The sequence below is a fragment of the Piliocolobus tephrosceles genome, chromosome 13 (genome assembly GCF_002776525.5).
Source record: "Piliocolobus tephrosceles isolate RC106 chromosome 13, ASM277652v3, whole genome shotgun sequence".
NCBI classification, from domain to species: domain Eukaryota; kingdom Metazoa; phylum Chordata; class Mammalia; order Primates; family Cercopithecidae; genus Piliocolobus; species Piliocolobus tephrosceles.
The window spans coordinates 6,533,530-6,550,800 of record NC_045446.1 but is presented as its reverse complement, the minus strand read 5'-3'; the positions used below and the strand labels follow the sequence as shown (position 1 = coordinate 6,550,800).

General features: G+C 49.4%; 1 protein-coding gene and 1 long non-coding RNA gene across 3 annotated transcripts; one reads left to right on the top strand and one right to left on the bottom strand.

Annotated features, from left to right (window-relative positions):
- Nucleotides 1-4,733: 4,733 nt before the first annotated feature.
- On the bottom strand, nt 4,734-14,677 carry LOC111522340. 2 transcript variants are annotated; one of them, XR_002725228.2, is made up of 4 exons: nt 13,248-14,677; nt 11,291-11,443; nt 9,754-9,819; nt 8,060-8,284 (listed from the first exon to the last, which is right to left on the bottom strand). It is a non-coding gene; the product is annotated as an uncharacterized LOC111522340 (long non-coding RNA). The 2 variants fall into 2 exon arrangements; XR_002725227.2 differs by lacking the exons at nt 8,060-8,284; nt 9,754-9,819 and adding an exon at nt 4,734-5,704.
- GSTP1 (glutathione S-transferase pi 1) lies at nt 13,401-16,325 on the top strand. The gene is made up of 7 exons (XM_023186337.3): nt 13,401-13,529; nt 13,815-13,850; nt 14,146-14,252; nt 14,366-14,453; nt 14,819-14,922; nt 15,773-15,880; nt 16,058-16,325. Coding segments are annotated over exons 1-7 (633 nt in total). The 5' UTR covers nt 13,401-13,528; the 3' UTR covers nt 16,247-16,325.
- Nucleotides 16,326-17,271: the final 946 nt, after the last annotated feature.

Sequence of the window (17,271 nt, the reverse complement as noted above, 5' to 3'; positions counted from 1 at the left end):
TGACTCGCGTGACCTTACCTATCATTGGACATGACTCACGCTTCTTACCCTGCCCCCTTGTCTTGTATACAATAAACAGCAGTGCGGTCAGGCATTCGGAGCTACTACTGGTCTTCGCGTCTTGGTGGTAGTGGTCCCTCAGGCCCAGCTCTCTTTTCTTCTATCTTCTTGTCTTGTGCCTTTATTTCTTTCTTTTCTTTTTTTTTTTGAGACGGAGTCTCGCTCTGTCGCCCAAGCTGGAGTGCAGTGGCCAGATCTCAGCTCACTGCAAGCTCCGTCCCCCCGGTTTACGCCATTCTCCTGCCTCAGCCTCCCGAGTAGCTGGGACTACAGGCGCCCGCCACCTCGCCCGGCTAGTTTTTTGTATTTTTTAGTAGAGACGGGGTTTCACCGTATTAGCCAGGATGGTCTCGATCTCCTGACCTCGTGATCCGCCCATCTCAGCCTCCCAAAGTGCTGGGATTACAGGCTTGAGCCACCGCGCCCGGCTTGTGTCTTTATTTCTACAATCTCTCGACTCCGCATATGAAGAGAAAAACCCATAGGCCCTGTGGGACTGAACCCTACATTGTGGTAAGGAAAGAATGTCACTGTCTGACAGGCCCAGAAACCTCAAGATATTTGGGACCTTGAGAAGAGAGGAATTCACCCAATTCATACAGGTACTACAGGCACAGGCTGATCATGAATCCTTGGCTTGGCTTCAAAGCCTGGGGAGGTTTTCAAAAGTCCAACCTGAGATTCTTTATGAAAAAGCTCCAGCAAAGCCAATTAAAAAGAGCCTATATGGCCACTCACTATTCTTATTGCACTTTTTGCAAATAATCAGGCCAAGTATAATACTAAAACTTATTTAGCAAGAAAATCAGTCCTACTAAGATTTCTATTTGATAGAAATGCAGAACTGGAGAGAATTAATCTTTCAAAAGTAAACTGTGGCATACCTGTTATTAGATTCCAGCCCTGACCATTATTTTTCAGATTTTATTGTTTTCCTATAATTTTGACTAAATCTTGATTTATTTCCTGGCCACAAGTCTCTAAAGAAGGACTGGGTTTTAATTTCCTTCATGATGTTTTTAGTTGAGTCCCTGATGGAATAGGGTTTTTTTTGTTTTGTTTTTCGTTTTTGTCATTCTGACAAACTCTGGTTGTGATTCTTTTTTTGTTTTTTATTTGAGATGGAATTTCGCTCTATCACCCAGGCTGGAGTGCAGTGGTATGATCTCAGCTCACTGCAACCTCTGCTTCCCTGGTTCAAGCGCTTCTCCTGCCTCAGCCTCCTGAGTAGCTGGGACTACAGGTGCCCACCACCACACCTGGCTAATTTTTGTACTTTTAGTAGTGATGGGGTTTCACCACGTTGGCCAGACTGGTCTTGAATTCCTGACCTCAGGTGATCTGTCTGCCTCAGCCTCCCAAAGTGCTGGGATTACAGACATGAGCCACCGCGTCTGGCCAGTTGTGATTCTTATGTACACTTATATTTGGGCTATCGGTCTCTTGTTGTTTTACTCCTTTTTTTTTTTTTTTTTCTTTTTGAGACAGGGTCTGGCTCTGTCACCCAGGCTGGAGTGCAGTGGTGTGATCTTGGCTCACTGTAGCCTCTGCCTCCTGAGCTCAAGGGATCCTCCTACCTCAGCCTCCCGAGTAGCTGAAACTACAAGCACACATCATCACTCCCAACTAATTTTTGTACTTTTTTGTAAAGACAGGATTTTGCCATGTTGCCCAGGCTGGTCTCGAAATCCTGAGCTCAAACAATCCATCCACCTTGGCCTCCCTAAGTCCTGGGATTATAGGTGTGAGCCAGGGGTTGATGTTATTATTACTACTTTTTTTTTTAACTCGTAGGGCCAGGTGGTGGTGCCAAGGTTGTCTGGCTATTTATCTTACTTTTGTTTCTTTCTCTCTTTCCTCCTGTCTTGTGAACTAGGCAAGGTGGGCGGAGGAGGGCAGCAGGAGTAGTAGTGGTCTCCTTCCTTATACCCCTCTTTGCGAATTTTCACTAATTAGTGGGAGTTCTCACTTTTATTTTTACTTTCCGAGTCTCTCTGCGAGACGGAGTGTTAGCGTTTTATGTAGTATACTTGTGCTGAAGTTTTCTGATGAACCATGGTAGCTACAAAACCTTTTATCATTTGAAGGAATAAGTGTAATACACAGGGGAGCAGCAAGCAACTTTCTATTATCAGTAATATACTTGCAATGAGGGTTTTTTGTTTGTTTGTTTTTGTTTTTGAGACGGAGTCTTGCTCTGTCGCCTGGGCTGGAGTGCAGTGGCCGGATCTCAGCTCACTGCAAGCTCCGCCTCCCGGATTCAGGCCATTCTCCTGCCTCAGCCTCCGGAGTAACTGGGACTACAGGCGCCCACCACCTCGCCCGGCTAGTTTTTTGTATTTTTAGGAGAGACGAGGTTTCACCATGTTAGCCAGGATGGTCTCGATCTCCTGACCTCGTGATCCGCCTGTCTCAGCCTCCCAAAGTGCTGGGATTACAGGCTTGAGCCACCACGCCCGGCCATAATGAGGGTTTTAAATTTTTATAGCTGGAAAATATTTTCTAAATGAAGACCTAGGATTAAACCTGTGTTAAACCTGTACAGGCACATGTATCAACTTTGTCATGTCCTAAGCAGGTTAGTTTTTTACTAGGTCTGAAAACCTTTTTCCTAGCGAGTAACACAGTATTTTTTAGTAACAGAAGTTTTTAAGAGCCAGAAGCTTGAACTTGTGGCGTCTGTTTGGTGAAAGAGTTAAAGTAGTCTTGAGGCGTTAACTCTTTTGCTTCTCAAGGCCATTGGTCTCTTATGTCAGCCTAAACGTTACATGAAGAAACATCTAGGCTGCCAGCAATGTTTTCAGCCAACTGAGCAAATAGGTTTGTTCTGTTTTTGCTAAAGGAAAAGGTTCTGGTAACTTCTGGTTTGTATGTTTAAAGACTGACTGCAAGACTCGGAATTGTTGCTGGGCTGGATGAGTCTTGGGTTTCCTAAGTAGTATATGTGCAGCGGGGACACGTTATATAGCTGTTACTTCTAGCGTGGTGATGGGGGGTAACAACAACAAAACAATGTACAGCATATTCATCTCCAGCAAGGAAAAAGAGGTCCTTACCTGGGAAAAAGGTTGAATACAGCGACAGAACAATAGGAAAACAGTACTACAGGAAAACTATTAGTCATAAGATTTTTAACTATATTCACTTGCTTGACAAGTTCTCAAGCTTCGGCCATGTGTAGACTAGTCAGCTGCTGGTGTGTGACTAGAACAGGGCTTGTTGTCTCCTCTAGCTTCAGTCATGCATAGACTGGTCAGCCTCCAGAGTGACCACAGCAGGGCTGTCGTCCTCAGCAGCAGCTTGGTCTTGTCTCAAGATCAGCCGGGTTGGACGGTCTGTGTCCTGCTGGCTGGTCCACTTGTCCTGAGCTGCCGGTGTTATCTGACTGTGGTGGATCCAAGACACAACACCTGCAACTTTAACCGCAGTGGGACTGGACAAGGTTACAGTATAGGGCCCATCCTATATGGGTCCTAGAAAAATTAGATTTTACTTTAAACAGAGTCACTAGATTTAAAGGGGTTGTCAGGCTTATAGGCATTTTCATTTATTTAATTATGAACACTTTGTATGGCTATTTTTAAAGCCTACATTTGCTTTCTTAAGGTTAATTTCTTTAGTTTCTGGAGGTCACCCTTAATTTGACCTATGATTTGGGGGTGGCTGACCGAACACAATCTTATAGGGCAAATACCTAGTTTGTTTGGTGGGGGTGCACCTGACTCGGAGGAGGACTGTAGGCAAAAATCTGATTTTGTCTTAAATGAGCAAACAAGCACTAGCACGTACCAATAGTCTCCAGCACGGGACAGTTCTGTAAAGTCTATAAGCAAGTTTTCACAAGGTATGGCTCTTTTTACTGTTTAAGTTTCTTAGAGGAGGGGTTCTTCTCCCCCCCCCCCCCCCCCCCCCCCCCCCCTTGTAACTCTATTTAGTGGCTTAGCCTTCAGTGAGAAATTGGAATCCAGATACGGCAGAATCTTGCTGCTTTTAACTTCTAATGTGACCATGGGCTCCTGGGAGCCTAATGAGAAGGTGCCGGGTCTGCCCTAGTCTTTACATTCTTCAGCTCCTGTTAGTCTGCTCAGATCAGTATTTGGTTCCTCCAAGGTGCGGCAGCCCTTGGCCCATGGCCGCTTTGTCTGGTGACATTGGCCATTTCTTTTATTGCCTTTTGAACATTTACCTTTCTAGTGTCCTTTCTTTTTGCGTCTCGCACATTAATCTCTCTCTAGCCTTCTCCGGCTCTTGAATCCTTGCCTAACTTGACTTCTTTCACATGTACATCCATGTCCACATCCTCTCACGTTGCTAATTTTTTTTTTTTTTTTTTACACTTACTCTTAGTCTTTTTCTTTTGCTCTTTCCCAGTTTTGTTCCTTGGTTACAGTTAACATACACCTTGGTGGCCACTTTTATAGACTAGGTAGTATTCATACCTGCAGCTTCTGCTTGATGTTACCCTGGGCTTGCTTTACAAATGAAGTAATCATTATATACTGATTTTCTTTTCTTTTTTTTTTTGAGACGGAGTCTCGCTGTGTTGCCCGGGCTGGAGTGCAGTGGCCAGATCTCAGTTCACTGCAAGCTCCGCCTCCCGGGTTTACGCCATTCTCCTGCCTCAGCCTCCCGAGTAGCTGGGACTACAGGCGCCCGCCACCTCACCCGGCTAGCTTTTTGTATTTTTTAGTAGAGACAGGGTTTCACCGTGTTAGCCAGGATGGTCTCGATCTCCTGACCTTGTGATCTGCCCGTCTCGGCCTCCCAAAGTGCTGGGATTACAGCGGCCTCAGGGTTAAATGGGGTGTAAAGCCAGAACGCTTTAAGAGTCTCTTATAAAACTGACTTAGGCTTTTGTCAGCTCCTTGAAGCATTCCTGAAATCTTTTTAAATATTACTTGCTTTTTTCTACCAACTCTTAGCCTCTGCAGAAGTGCTTCTCAGTACCTCTGCAAACGCTGAAGCTGAGTTGCATTCTCTGGGTCTTTTTTTTCCCTTTTTCCTAGAGTTTAACAGGCTCTTTTCTTTATATAATGCTCCATGCACTTGGAGGGTTAAACAGGCATACCGAGAGTCAGTGTAAATGTTTACAGTCTTACCTTCGCTGAGTTCTAAGGCCCGAATTAAAGCAATGAGCTCAGCTTAACGACAGTGTCCAGGGTGACCGCCGCATATTCTGCACATCTCTCTCCTTGTGGGTTGATGAAGCTGTTCCCGTCCACGTATAGCTCCCAGTCTACTGATGCCCAAGGCTGGTCCCGGAGGTCAGGTCTGCCAGAGTAAACTGGAGTCCAACACCTCTACACAGTCATGCTCGACAGGGCTCTAGCTGCCGAGAGCAAGGTGGCGGGTTCACGGTGTTTCCAGTTTAGTAGATCAATGGTTGAAAAGGGCTGATAGATGAAAGTCTGTTGCCCCCGCGGATGTGGGCCTGGTCATTCTAACAGACAGGTCCTCGCGTCTCCCTGAGAGGCATTTACATAGCTCGAGCAAGAACAGCTCTGAGACGGCCCACTTGACTATCTTGACTTCCTTCCTTGGTCTCTCGAGATTCCGATCCTCCTCTTCGAGGTGAGACCTGGGGCGTGTTAGCTCCTGAATCTTGTTTCTGAGGGGGCTGTTGACCTCAATAAAGCGGGGTAGGCTGGGACATATGGAGAAAGAATTTCTATTATCTCTGGCGGCTCCTGCAAAACTGGCTTCTCTTGCTGTTTCTGGGACTCCCTTTTTTAACTCTGTGTCTGCTGGTGAAGCTGCTCTTACTTTTACTTTTGGCTTTTTTGCAATAAGCTGTTAAACAGGGCTAAATTTATGCTGGTTTTGTCTATATTATATTTAACCATGAGTCAATATAAAGGAACTTGATCTAGGTACACTGGCTGTCCTCCAACCCCTGTCACCACCTTAAACACATGGCCAATTGCTCCTTGTCTATAGTTCCTTCAATGGACCATCCAACACCAAAAGAAGGCAGTTCTAATTCACACAGAGATCTTAACCTCTAAGGGGTTAACTCTATAATCTCCTGCAAAACCTTTCTTAAGGTTCTGTAACATGCATTTTCATAGAGTAAGTTTTGATGATTTGATGACTTTCCTTTTTTCTTTTTGAAATTTTTCTTTTTGAAATGTTTTAACACAGTTCCTAGCGGAGTGGGCTTACTTTGTGTCTGACCTATTTTTCTCTTGAGACAAAACAACATTCATGTTACAAGAAGGAAAGGGTAAAAGGTCACTCACTCATCTAATTCACACTAAATCAAAATCAAAGCTAAAACCAAAGTGTTGTTAAAGACACACCTGTTCATCAAGCAATTTAAGCCAAGTCAAAATCAGAACCAAAACCAAAGTGCCAATAAAGGCATGACTGTTCATCAAGCAATTCAAGTCAAGTCAAAATCAACACTAAAACCAAAGTATCAAGCAATTAATTCAAGTCAAGTCAAAAACAAAAACCAAAGTGCCGGTAACAGGTACGCCGTGGGTGATCAGGCCACGCTTCCACTCAGATGGAGTGAGCAAGTTCCAAAGACCAGTCTTAACAAGTTTCAAATGTCCGGACTTAAAATGCCAGTTCCTTCCTGGTGTTCAGCCACTGTGTTGATCCTCCACGGGGCCTGCTGTGCACTGCTCTGACGAGGCATCCCACCAGGGCAATTGCCTTCCCGGGAGTGCTATCAGGATCTGCATCGCTCAAGCTGGCCAGAGTCCCCCGCAGGGATGCTCTACAGGGCAGGCATAAGCTGCCTAAGGGGCTGCCTCTACCGTCTGTTAATTACCTCGCTTCCCGGTCAGGGAACCAAGAAATGTAGCAGGCCGAGCTGCAGACAAAACTCCTCAGACACCGGGTTAAAGAAGGAAGAGGTTTTTTATTCGGCCAGGAGCATTGGCAGACTCGCGTCTTAAGAGCCGAGCTCCCCGAAAAAGAAATACTCGGCCTTTTTAAAGGCTTACAACTTTAAGGGGTCTACATGAAAGGGTCGTGATAAATCGAGCAAGCGTGGGAAACGTGACTGGGGCCTACATGCATCGGCTAACAGAACAAAAAGTTTTACAATGCTTTTTTCATACAGTGTCTGGAATTTACAGATAACACAAGTAGTTTAGGTCAGGGGCTGATGTTATTATTATTACTTTTTTTAACTCCTAGGGCCAGGTGGTGGTGCCAAGGTTGTCTGGCTATTTATCTTACTTTTTCTTTTTCCCTTTCCTCCTGTCTTGTGAACTAGGCAAGGTCGGGGGAGGAGGGTAGCAGGAGTAGTAGTGGTCTCCTTCCTTACCAGCCCTGAGATGGGCGTCCTCAACTCCTTTCAGGGAAGCACGAGCCCATGCCTGCAGCCCATCCACCCCTGTGCCTGGGCTCAGTGAGGCCACTGGGGCACCTTCCCCTTGGATAAGAGTTCAGAACTATGAAGATTAAGCTGGACCAGATCTGCTCATCCTCACGATACATTTCAGGAGCATCTCAATGGCTCCCACGCTGGCCTGGAACCCTCCTGTGCTGCCAGGATATCAGGGAGGCGCTGGGCACTGCAAGGGGAAGATGGCATTGCTATGGAGCCACTCTTGGTGAAGGTTGAATGCGTGACATTGGAAGTCTAGCTTTTCCTGAGGCTAGGGTCTGGACCTTGGTCTAGATCAGGGGTCAGCAAATTTTTCTTAAAAATGCAGATAGAAAATATCTTAAGCTGGCTGGGCACAGTGGCTCATGACTGTAATCCCAGCACTTCGGGAAGCCGAGGCAGGTGGATCACGAGGTCAGGAGATCAAGACCATCCTGGCTAACACGGTGAAACCCCGTCTCTACTAAAAATACAAAAAATTAGCCGGGCATGGTGGCGGGCGCCTGTAGTCCCAGCTGCTGGGGAGGCTGGGGCAGGAGAATGGCGTGAACCCAGGAGACAGAGATTGCAGTGAGCCAAGACCGCGCCACTGCACTCCAGCCTGGGCGACAGAGCAAGACGCCGTCTCAAAAAAAAAAAAAAAGAAAGAAAATCTCTTAGCTTTGAGGACCACATAGTCTCTGTTGCAATCGCTCATTTGGGCCATTGTAGCACAAAAACAAACATAGATAACACACACATGAGTGAGCATGGCTGGGGTCCAAGAAAACTTTATTTACAAAAGCAGGTGATGAACCAAGGCCTGCAGTGTCCCAACCCTTGATTTAGGTGGTGAACCATCATGAGCTTTCAGTTCCCTCTCTGGTAGGAATATGGGAGAAACTACAAAGAGAAACAGAGATTTCAGGAAAACAGTAAAATTAAACAAATAAAGTGAGATGTAGCCCCTCCTGCAGGCTGCAGGCTGTTGTGAACCTGTGTGTGTCTGGGTGTACACGGATGTGAGTAGATGTGGGTGGAGATGTGTGTGTGGGTGGAGGCTAAGCGTAGCTGGAGGTGGCCATGGTATGATGCCAGAAGGAAGGAGTTTGCATTCAGTTCCTTTCTTACTACTCTCTCAAGTTGTTGAGGGGATGTCACTGCTGAACACTGACCCTGGTGCAGGCTAAACTGAAGTTAGCCTCTGCTACCCTCTGCTGGGTGAGGCACTGGGGAGAACAGTGGAACTGACTGGGGCGGGCTTTCTCACTCCCTCCCACACTTCCCCTGGAAACACCAAACACCAGCACATTAGAATGTGGGGAGCCACCTCCCCCAGCGCTGCTTCCCAAGGTTGGGAAGGGGAAGGTCTGACCTCAAGCTCTGTTTGAAGAGTGATAGCAAAGGGAAGAGGTTGGCTGTGGTCTGGTGGCGCTTATCTCCTTCCTTAGCTTTGAAACCACAGGCTGGCATATTACCCGAGAGAATGACCAGTCCCACCAGGGGAAGGGCACAAGCTCACCGGCTCCAGGGGAGACATCTCAGGGGGCAAGGACATCACTGCAGTGATGCTGAATGAGTGGAGCACACAGACGGAGAATACACACAAGAGAAATGCATGAGGACATGAGAAAAGGCACTGGCAATAGGAAGTTACAAAAAACAACAAAAAGAAAGAGTAGATATAAAAAAAAATTGAAGAAAGTCAATGACAGATGGGATGAATCATACGAGGTATGAGACTTAAGGATGAAGAGTGACTTAAGGATGATGAGTGACGAGATCAGCTGGGGAACTCTCCCAGGAAAGATAAACCAGAAGAAATACAAATGACAGTGAAGTGGCCAGGTGCAGTGGCTCACGCCTATAATCCCAGCACTTTGGGAGCCCGAGGCAGGCGGATCACTTGAGGTCAGGAGTTTGAGACCAGCCTGGCCAACATAGTGAAACCCTGTCTCTACTAAAAAGATGAAAATTAGGTGGCCATGGTGGTGGGAGCCTGTGATCCCAGCTACTCAGGAGGCTGAGGCAGGAGAATTGCTTGAACCCGGGAGGCAGAGATTGCAGTGAGCTGAGATGGTGCCACTGTACTCCAGCCTGGGCAGTAGAGCAACACCCTGTCTAAAAAAAAAAAAAAGAAAAAAAAAAAAGGCAGTAAAGTGATAGGAGATAGATTAGAAGGGCTATTATCTAGATAGTGCAAGTCGAAGAGGAAGAAGAAGCAGCAGCAGCAGCAGAAGCGGTGGCGGCAGAGGCAGCAGCAGTGGAGGAGGAAGAGGAAGAGGACGAGGAGGAGGAGGAAGATGGAGAAGAGGGAATCTCATAATAAACAATGGAGATACATTTCTCAAAACTGAACAAAGATGACCAACCTCAGACTGAAGGGCCAAGAGGCCAAATCAGAGAGAGAGCTTGGCAAGCCAGGAAGAGCACCAAACCTAGACAATTAGAGTGAAATTAAAGAAAACCCAAGGTGACAAAAATTATAAAATATTCCTTGTGATCACAGTTCATTGGTGAAAATTAAATAATAATAATTAAAAAGAAGGACAGCCTGGGCAACATGGTGAAACCCCGTCTCTATAAAAAACACAAAAATTAGCTGGGTGTGGTGGCACACGCATGTAGTTCCAGCTACTTGGGAGGCTGAGGCAGGAGGATCACCTGAGCCTGGAAAGTTGAGGCTGCAGTGAGCCATGATCCCACCACTGCACTCCAGCCTGAGTGACACAGCAAGGTCCTGTCTCAAAAAACAAAAACAGGAAAAGAAAAAAGAAAAGAAAATAGGCTGGGCATGGTGATTCACACTTACAATCTCAGCACTTTGGGAGGGCCAAGACAGGAGAATTGCTTGAGCCCAGGAGTTCAAGATTAGCCTGGGTAACATAGTGAGACCCTGTCTCTCTTTTCTAAAAAAATTAAAAATGAAAAAACAAAAAAAGAGAAAATAATTTTTAAAAAGCTTCCGGAAAGAACAGATGACTCACAGAATAACAAGATTCCATGTGACATCAGACTTCTCAACAGACACAGTTGATGCAGGTAGATTAGAGACGATGTCTCGCTGTGTTGCCCGGGGTGGTCTCAAACTTCTGGGCTCAAGCAGTCCTCCTGCCTCAGCCTCTTGAGCAGCTGGGATTACAGGCATGAGCCACCTTGTCTGGGTTTTAACAGCATTTTTTTAAATGTTGGACTTTCTCAAGAAATTTGATACATTTACTATCACCTTTTTGTAGGTGAATAAAGATCCAAAAATAACTAAAAGAAAAAGTCAAAAAAAGAAAAGGAAAAAGAAGCTGGAGGGTGTGCTTTTCCCGACCAGATTTATAACACCATAGTGATTTACAAAAGAAAAAAATGTGGTACAGGCACCAGAGCAAATAGACCATGAATACAATGGCACAGAAAACCAACAGGCAGACCCAGTTACCTACAGCAACTCAACACAGGAGGCCGGGCGCGGTGGCTCACACCTATAATCCCAGCACTTTGGGAGGCCGAGGCAGGTGGATCATTTGAATCCAGGAGTTTGAGACCATCCTGGGCAACATGACAAAACCCTGTCTCTACAAAAAAAAAAAAAAAAAAAAAAAAAAAAAAAGGCTGGGTGCAGTGGCTCACGGGGGTAATTGCAGCACTTTGGGAGGCCGAGGTGATTGGATCACCTGAGGTCAAGAGTTCAGGACCAACCTGACCAACACACTGAAACCCTGTCTCTAATAACAATACAAAAATTAGCTGGGTGTGCTGGCACATGCCTGTAGTCCCAGTTACTTGGGAGGCTGAGGCAGGAGAATTGGCGGAACCCAGGAGGTGAGGGTTGCAATGAGCTGAGGTCATACCATTGCACTCAAGCCTGGGTGACAGAGTGAGACTCCATCTCAAAACAAACAAACAACAGAAATTCACCTGGGCGTGGTGGCATGCTGGGCCTGTAGTCTTGGCTACTCAGGGCGGGGCAGGGAGTGATGAGGTGGAAGGATCGCTTGTACCCAGGAGGTTGAGGCTGCAGTGAGCTGTCCTTGTGCCACTGCACTCCAGCCTGGGTGACAGAGTGAGACCCTGTCTCAAAAGACACACAAACAAAACAAAAACACGTAAGTCAGATCAGATTGTTCTGTAGATGGTGCTGGAGAAAATGGCTCTTTACTTAGAGAAAAATAAAAGTGGCAACAGCACATGCTAGAGTGGCCTCTAAATATGAAGAAAAAAATGTGAAGGTAAGAGACACAGTTACTAGAAGACAACATAGGAGAATATTGTTGTGACCCAGGGCAGTCAAAAAACACTTTGAAGGCCGGGGGCTGTGGCTCGCGCCTGTAGTGCCAATACTTTGGGACGCTGAGGCAGGAGGATCACTTGAGACCAAGAGTTTGAGAACAACCAGGGCAACATACAGCTCTTAAAAAAGAAAAAGACTTTAAAGGAAATTTCTTTATTTTCACTTTTATTTTAGTTTTGGGGGTACATGTGAAGGTTTGTTACATAAGTAAACTCGTGTCATGGGTGTTTGTTGTACAGAATATTTCATCACCCAGGTATTATGCCCAGTACCCAATAGTTCTCTTTTCTGCTCCTCTCCTTCCTCCCACCCTCCACCCTCGAGTAAACCACAGTGTCTGTTGTTTCCTTCTTTGTGACGTAAGTTCTCTTCATTTAGCTCCCACTTACAAGTGAGAACATGCAGTATTTGGTTTTCTGTTCCTGCATTAGTTTGCTAAGGATAATAGCCTCTAGCTCCGTCCGTGTTCCCACAAAAGACATGATCTTGGTTCTTTTTTATGGCTGCATTAAATGAAGTTTTAAAGGCACAAAACGTAAACACCAACCCCTTCCCCACCACAAAAATCCCTTGATGAATTTGATTCCACTTAAATTTAGGAGTTTTGTTTAATGAAAGACTCCTTGGACAAACTTGACAGTTGATGGAATAGGAGAAGCTGTCTGTCATATTGAAAGCCAACAAGAGATCAATATCTAGAATAAATGAAGATCTGCAAATCAACAGAAAGCAGGCATTAAAGCCAAAGAAAATAGCCTAAGGTGCAGCCACTAAAAGGAACGTGATCATGTCCTTTGCAGGGATATGGATGGAGCTGGAAGCCATTAGCCTCAGCAAGCTAACACAGGAACAGAAAACCAGTGAGACCACATGGTCTCACTTATAAGTGGCAGCTGAACAATGAGAACATATGGTCACATGGAGGGGATCAACACACACTGGTGCCTGTTGAGCGGGGTGCTGGGGAGGGAGAGTACCAGGAAGAATAGCTAAGGGATGCTGGGTTGAATACCTGGGTGATGGGATGATATGTGCAGCAAACCATCATGGCACACACTTACCTATGTAACACACCTGCACGTCCTGCACATGTACCCCAGAACTTTAAATAAAAGTTGAAGGAGCTCCAGGCGCGTTGGCTCACACCTGTAACCCCAGCACTTTGGGAGGCTAAGGCGGGCGAATCACCTGAGGTCAGGAGTTTGAGACCAGCCCAGCCAAGATGGTGAAACCCCGTCTCTACTAAAAATACAAAATCAGTCAGATGTGGCATGCACCAGCTAGTCGGGAGGCTGAGGCAGGAGAATTGATTGAATCCAGGAGGCAGAGGTTGCAGTGAGCCGAGATCGCGCCACTGCACTCCAGCCTGGGCGACAGAGTGAGACTACGTCTCAAAATAAATAAAATAAAATAAAATAAAATAAAATAAAATAAAATAAAATAAAAGCCATTTCCCCACCCCTAAGTGACCTCCACCCCCTCCCTCTCCCCTGCCCCGCGAATCGCGTGTACAAGCTCCGGGATCGCAGAGTTCTTAGGGAATCTCCCCCCGCGATGCCCCGACGCGCCAGTAGCTGTGCGCACTTCATTGCGGTCCTCTTCCTGCTGTCCGTTTACTCCCTGGCCCCCGCTGGGGACCTGGGGAAGAGGGAAAGGCTTCCCAGGCCAGCTGCGCTGCGACTCCGGGGGCTCCGAGGCGCCCCTCTGCAGCCGACGCCCGGGGTGCAGCGGCCGCCGGACCCTCCAGAGGCGCGGCCGGCGCCGTGACTCAGCACTGGGGCGGAGCTGGGCGGGACCACCCTTATAAGGCTCGGAGGCCGCAAGGCCTGCGCTGGAGTTTCGTCGCCGCCGCCGCGTGTGCCAGCAGTGAGTCCTCGCGGCCCGCGCCCCCGGGGGATGGGGCTCCGATCTCCCAGCATGGGGCCCAGGGCCAACCCACGGCATCAGGCTCGGGCTCCCGGCAGGGCCCCTCTCCCACCCCGAGACCCGGGACGGGGTCCCAGAGTACCCAGGAAGTCCCCAGTGCCGTTAGCGGCTCTCAGGGGTCCGCAGCGCCTCGGGCAGGGATGGGACCCCGGGAGGGCAGGCCGCGCGCACCGCGCCTTGGCGTCTTCCCCCGGGCTCCAGCAAACCTTTCTTTGTCCGCTGCAGTGCCGCCCTACACCGTGGTCTACTTCCCAGTTCGAGGTAGGAGCCTCTGGCAGGGAGGGGAGGCAGGGGCTAGGGCTGCAGCCCACTGTCCCTCGCCCACGCGGAGAGAACCGAACCCCGCCTTATCCCTCCGTCGTGTGACTTTTACCCCAGGCCTTCTTCCCTGTGCCCCGCCTCTCCCGCCATGCCTGCTCCCCTCCCCAGTGTTGTGTGAAAGCTTCGGAGGAATCTCTGTTCCCTGTTCCCTCCCTGCACTCCTGACCCCTCCTCCGGGTTGCTGCGAGGCGGGGTCTGCCCGGTCCCCACATCTCGTGCTTCTCCCTCCCCGCAGGCCGCTGCGCGGCCCTGCGCATGCTGCTGGCAGACCAGGGCCAGAGCTGGAAGGAGGAGGTGGTAACAATGGAGACCTGGCAAGAGGGCTCTCTCAAAGCCTCCTGCGTAAGTGACCATGCCCGGGCAAGGAAAGGGGTGCTGCGCCTTAGGGGGCTGTGACTAGGATCGGGGAACGGCCAAGCTCAGTGCCCCTCACTGAGCCATGCCTCCCCACACAGCTGTATGGGCAGCTCCCCAAGTTCCAGGACGGAGACCTCACCCTGTACCAGTCCAATACCTTCCTGCGTCACCTGGGCCGCACTCTTGGTGAGTCTTGAACCTCCAAGTCCAGGGCGGGAGTGGGCAAGCCTCTGCCCCCGGAGCCCTTTCATTTCAATCAGCTGCCCCGCAGCCCTCTGGAGTGGAGGAAACTGAGACCCACTGAGGTTACGTAGCTTGCCCAAGGTCAAGCCTGGGTGCCTGCAGTCCTTCCCCTGTGCCTGGCTGCCTCTCAGGTGCCAGTTGAGCTCTGAGCACCTCCTGTGTGGCAGTCTGCCATCCTTCCACGCACTTCCTCTTCCCCTTCTCCCAGGCTGGGGCTCACAGACAGCCCCGCGGTTGGCCCACCCCCGGTGACTATGTGTTGATCAGGCGCCCAGTCACACTACCTGCTCCCCCTTACCCAACCCCAGGGCTCTATGGGAAGGACCAGCGGGAGGCAGCCCTGGTGGACATGGTGAATGATGGCGTGGAGGACCTCCGCTGCAAATACCTCTCCCTCATCTACACCAACTATGTGAGCATCTGCACCAGGGCTGGGCACTGGGGGCTGAACAAGAAAGGAGCTGCTTTTGCCCTCACCCCCCTACCCCTCACGTGGCTCGGGCTGACCCCTTCTTGGGTCAGGGTGCAGGGGCTGGGTCAGCTCTGGGCCAGGGGCAAGACACAACCTGCACCCTCATTGCCCGGGACATGAACCAGTCAGGTAATGGGTTGTGGGGGAGAGTGCAAGCACAGAGACCTCCAGCAGCTGGTGGTTTCTCATCTCCTGGGGTGGCGAGGGCTTCCTGGAGTAGCCAGAGGCGGAGGAGGATCTGTCACCAGTTTCTGGATGGAGGTGCTGGCACTTTTAGCTAAGCAAAGTATGCAGACACAGAGCACATCTGGGGACCTGGGACCAGTTTAGCAGAGGTAGAGTGTGTATGTGTGTGCGTGCGTGTGTGTGTGTGTGTGTGTACACTTCCTTGTGTGTCGGGGGTGGGTAAAGAGATAGAGATGCGGGGAGCAGGCCCAGGTCCTGAAGGCCTTGAATCCACTGGTTTGGAGTCTCCTAAGGGCCATGGGGGCCATGGAGAAGTCTGAACAGGGCTGTGTCTGAATGTGAGGTCTGGAAGGATCCTCCAGAGAAGCCAGCTCTGAAGCTTTTGCAATCATCTGGTGAGAAATCCAGCAAGGATGGACAGGCAGAATGGAATAGAGATGAACTGGCAGCTGAAATGGACAGGATTTGGTACTAGCCTGGTTGTGGGGAGCGAGCAGGGGAGAATCTGAGACTCTGGTTTCTGGCCTGGGGCAGACAGAAAGGGGGCGTCTCAGGGGCTGGGAGGGATGAGAGTAGTAGGATGATACATGGTGGTGTCTGGCAGGAGGCGGGCAAGGATGGCTATGTGAAGGCATTGCCCGGGCAACTGAAGCCTTTTGAGACCCTGCTGTCCCAGAACCAGGGAGGCAAGACCTTCATTGTGGGAGACCAGGTGAGCATCTGGCCCCATCCTGTTCCTTCCTCGCCACCGTCTGCTTACAGATGGACACAGGTGTGAGCCATTTGTTCAAGCAAAGTGGGGCAGACCTAGGGGATGGGATTAGGCCCTCTGCCCCCAGTTTCCCCAGCCTGCTCCCGCTGGCTGAGTCCCCGGCCCCCCGTCCTGCAGATCTCCTTCGCTGACTACAACCTGCTGGACTTGCTGCTGATCCATGAGGTCCTGGCCCCCGGCTGCCTGGATGCGTTCCCCCTGCTCTCGGCCTATGTGGCGCGCCTCAGTGCCCGGCCCAAGCTCAAGGCTTTCCTGGCCTCCCCTGAGCACGCGAACCTCCCCATCAATGGCAACGGGAAACAGTGAGGGCTGGGGGCACTCTGAGCGGGAGGCAGGGGCTGCTTGCCTCCCTTTCTCCAGGACCAATACAATTTCTAAGAAAGCTGCTGTGAGCACTGTCTTTCCTGGGAAGGGGTTCTCGGCTCTCAGCCTCGAGGTCGGGGGGAGGGCAGAGCAGAGGGCTAGAAAACGGCTGCTCTAGCATAGTCAGTGGCTTCCTGGAGCCCTCAGCCTGGCTGTGTTTACTGAACCTCACAAACTGGAATTGGAAAAAAAAAAAAGAGAGAGAGAAACAAAGAGAAATAACCACGGTCACCGTCCTGGAGCATCACACTGTGCAGAGAAGGAGAAACGTCGCATAGAAACATGCTTTCTAGGCCCAGCAGATGCCTGTCAGAGGGACAGACTCCAGGAAGGAGGGCAATGAGGGGTTCTAGGAAGGAGAGATGTGAGGAGTTCCCCGTCCTGGGACTTTGGAGGATTAGCTGAGTAGCTCCAAGCAGCCCAAGTTGATGGGAGGGTCATTCTGCTTGGATGGGGGCTCTCCTGGCTTCCTGCTGAATTGTGAGTTTTGATGTGTCCTAGGCAAGCAATGACATTAGGATTATTAGCATTCTCCAGAGAAACAAAGCCAGTAAGATACTGTAGGGCAGGCAAAATTTTATCTCTGTCCTTTTAGGGTTTTTTGGCTGGGCCTGAGAACTAAAGACTTGAGCAGGAGAAAAGCATTGAAATTTATCTAGCCGGGCGCAATGGCTCAAGCCTGTAATCCCAGCACTTTGGGAGGCCGAGACAGGCAGATCACGAGGTCAGGAGATCGAGACCATCCTGGCTAACACGGTGAAACCCCGTCTCTACTAAAAAATACAAAAAACTAGCCAGGCGACGTGGCGGGCGCCTGTAGTCCCAGCTACTCGGGAGGCTGAGGCAGGAGAATGGCGTAAACGCAGGAGGCGGGGCTTGCAGTGAGCTGAGATCCGGCCACTGCACTCCAGCCTGGGCGGCAGAGCGAGACTCCGTCTCAAAAGAAAGAAAGAAAGAAAGAAATTTAT

Bases quoted from the DNA above. Each gene is read 5' to 3' on its own strand.
- GSTP1 (XM_023186337.3), top strand. The intron at 14,454-14,818 runs GTGAGTCTTGAA...ACCCAACCCCAG, and splicing joins TCACCTGGGCCGCACTCTTG to GGCTCTATGGGAAGGACCAG. The intron at 15,881-16,057 runs GTGAGCATCTGG...CCCGTCCTGCAG, and splicing joins CCTTCATTGTGGGAGACCAG to ATCTCCTTCGCTGACTACAA.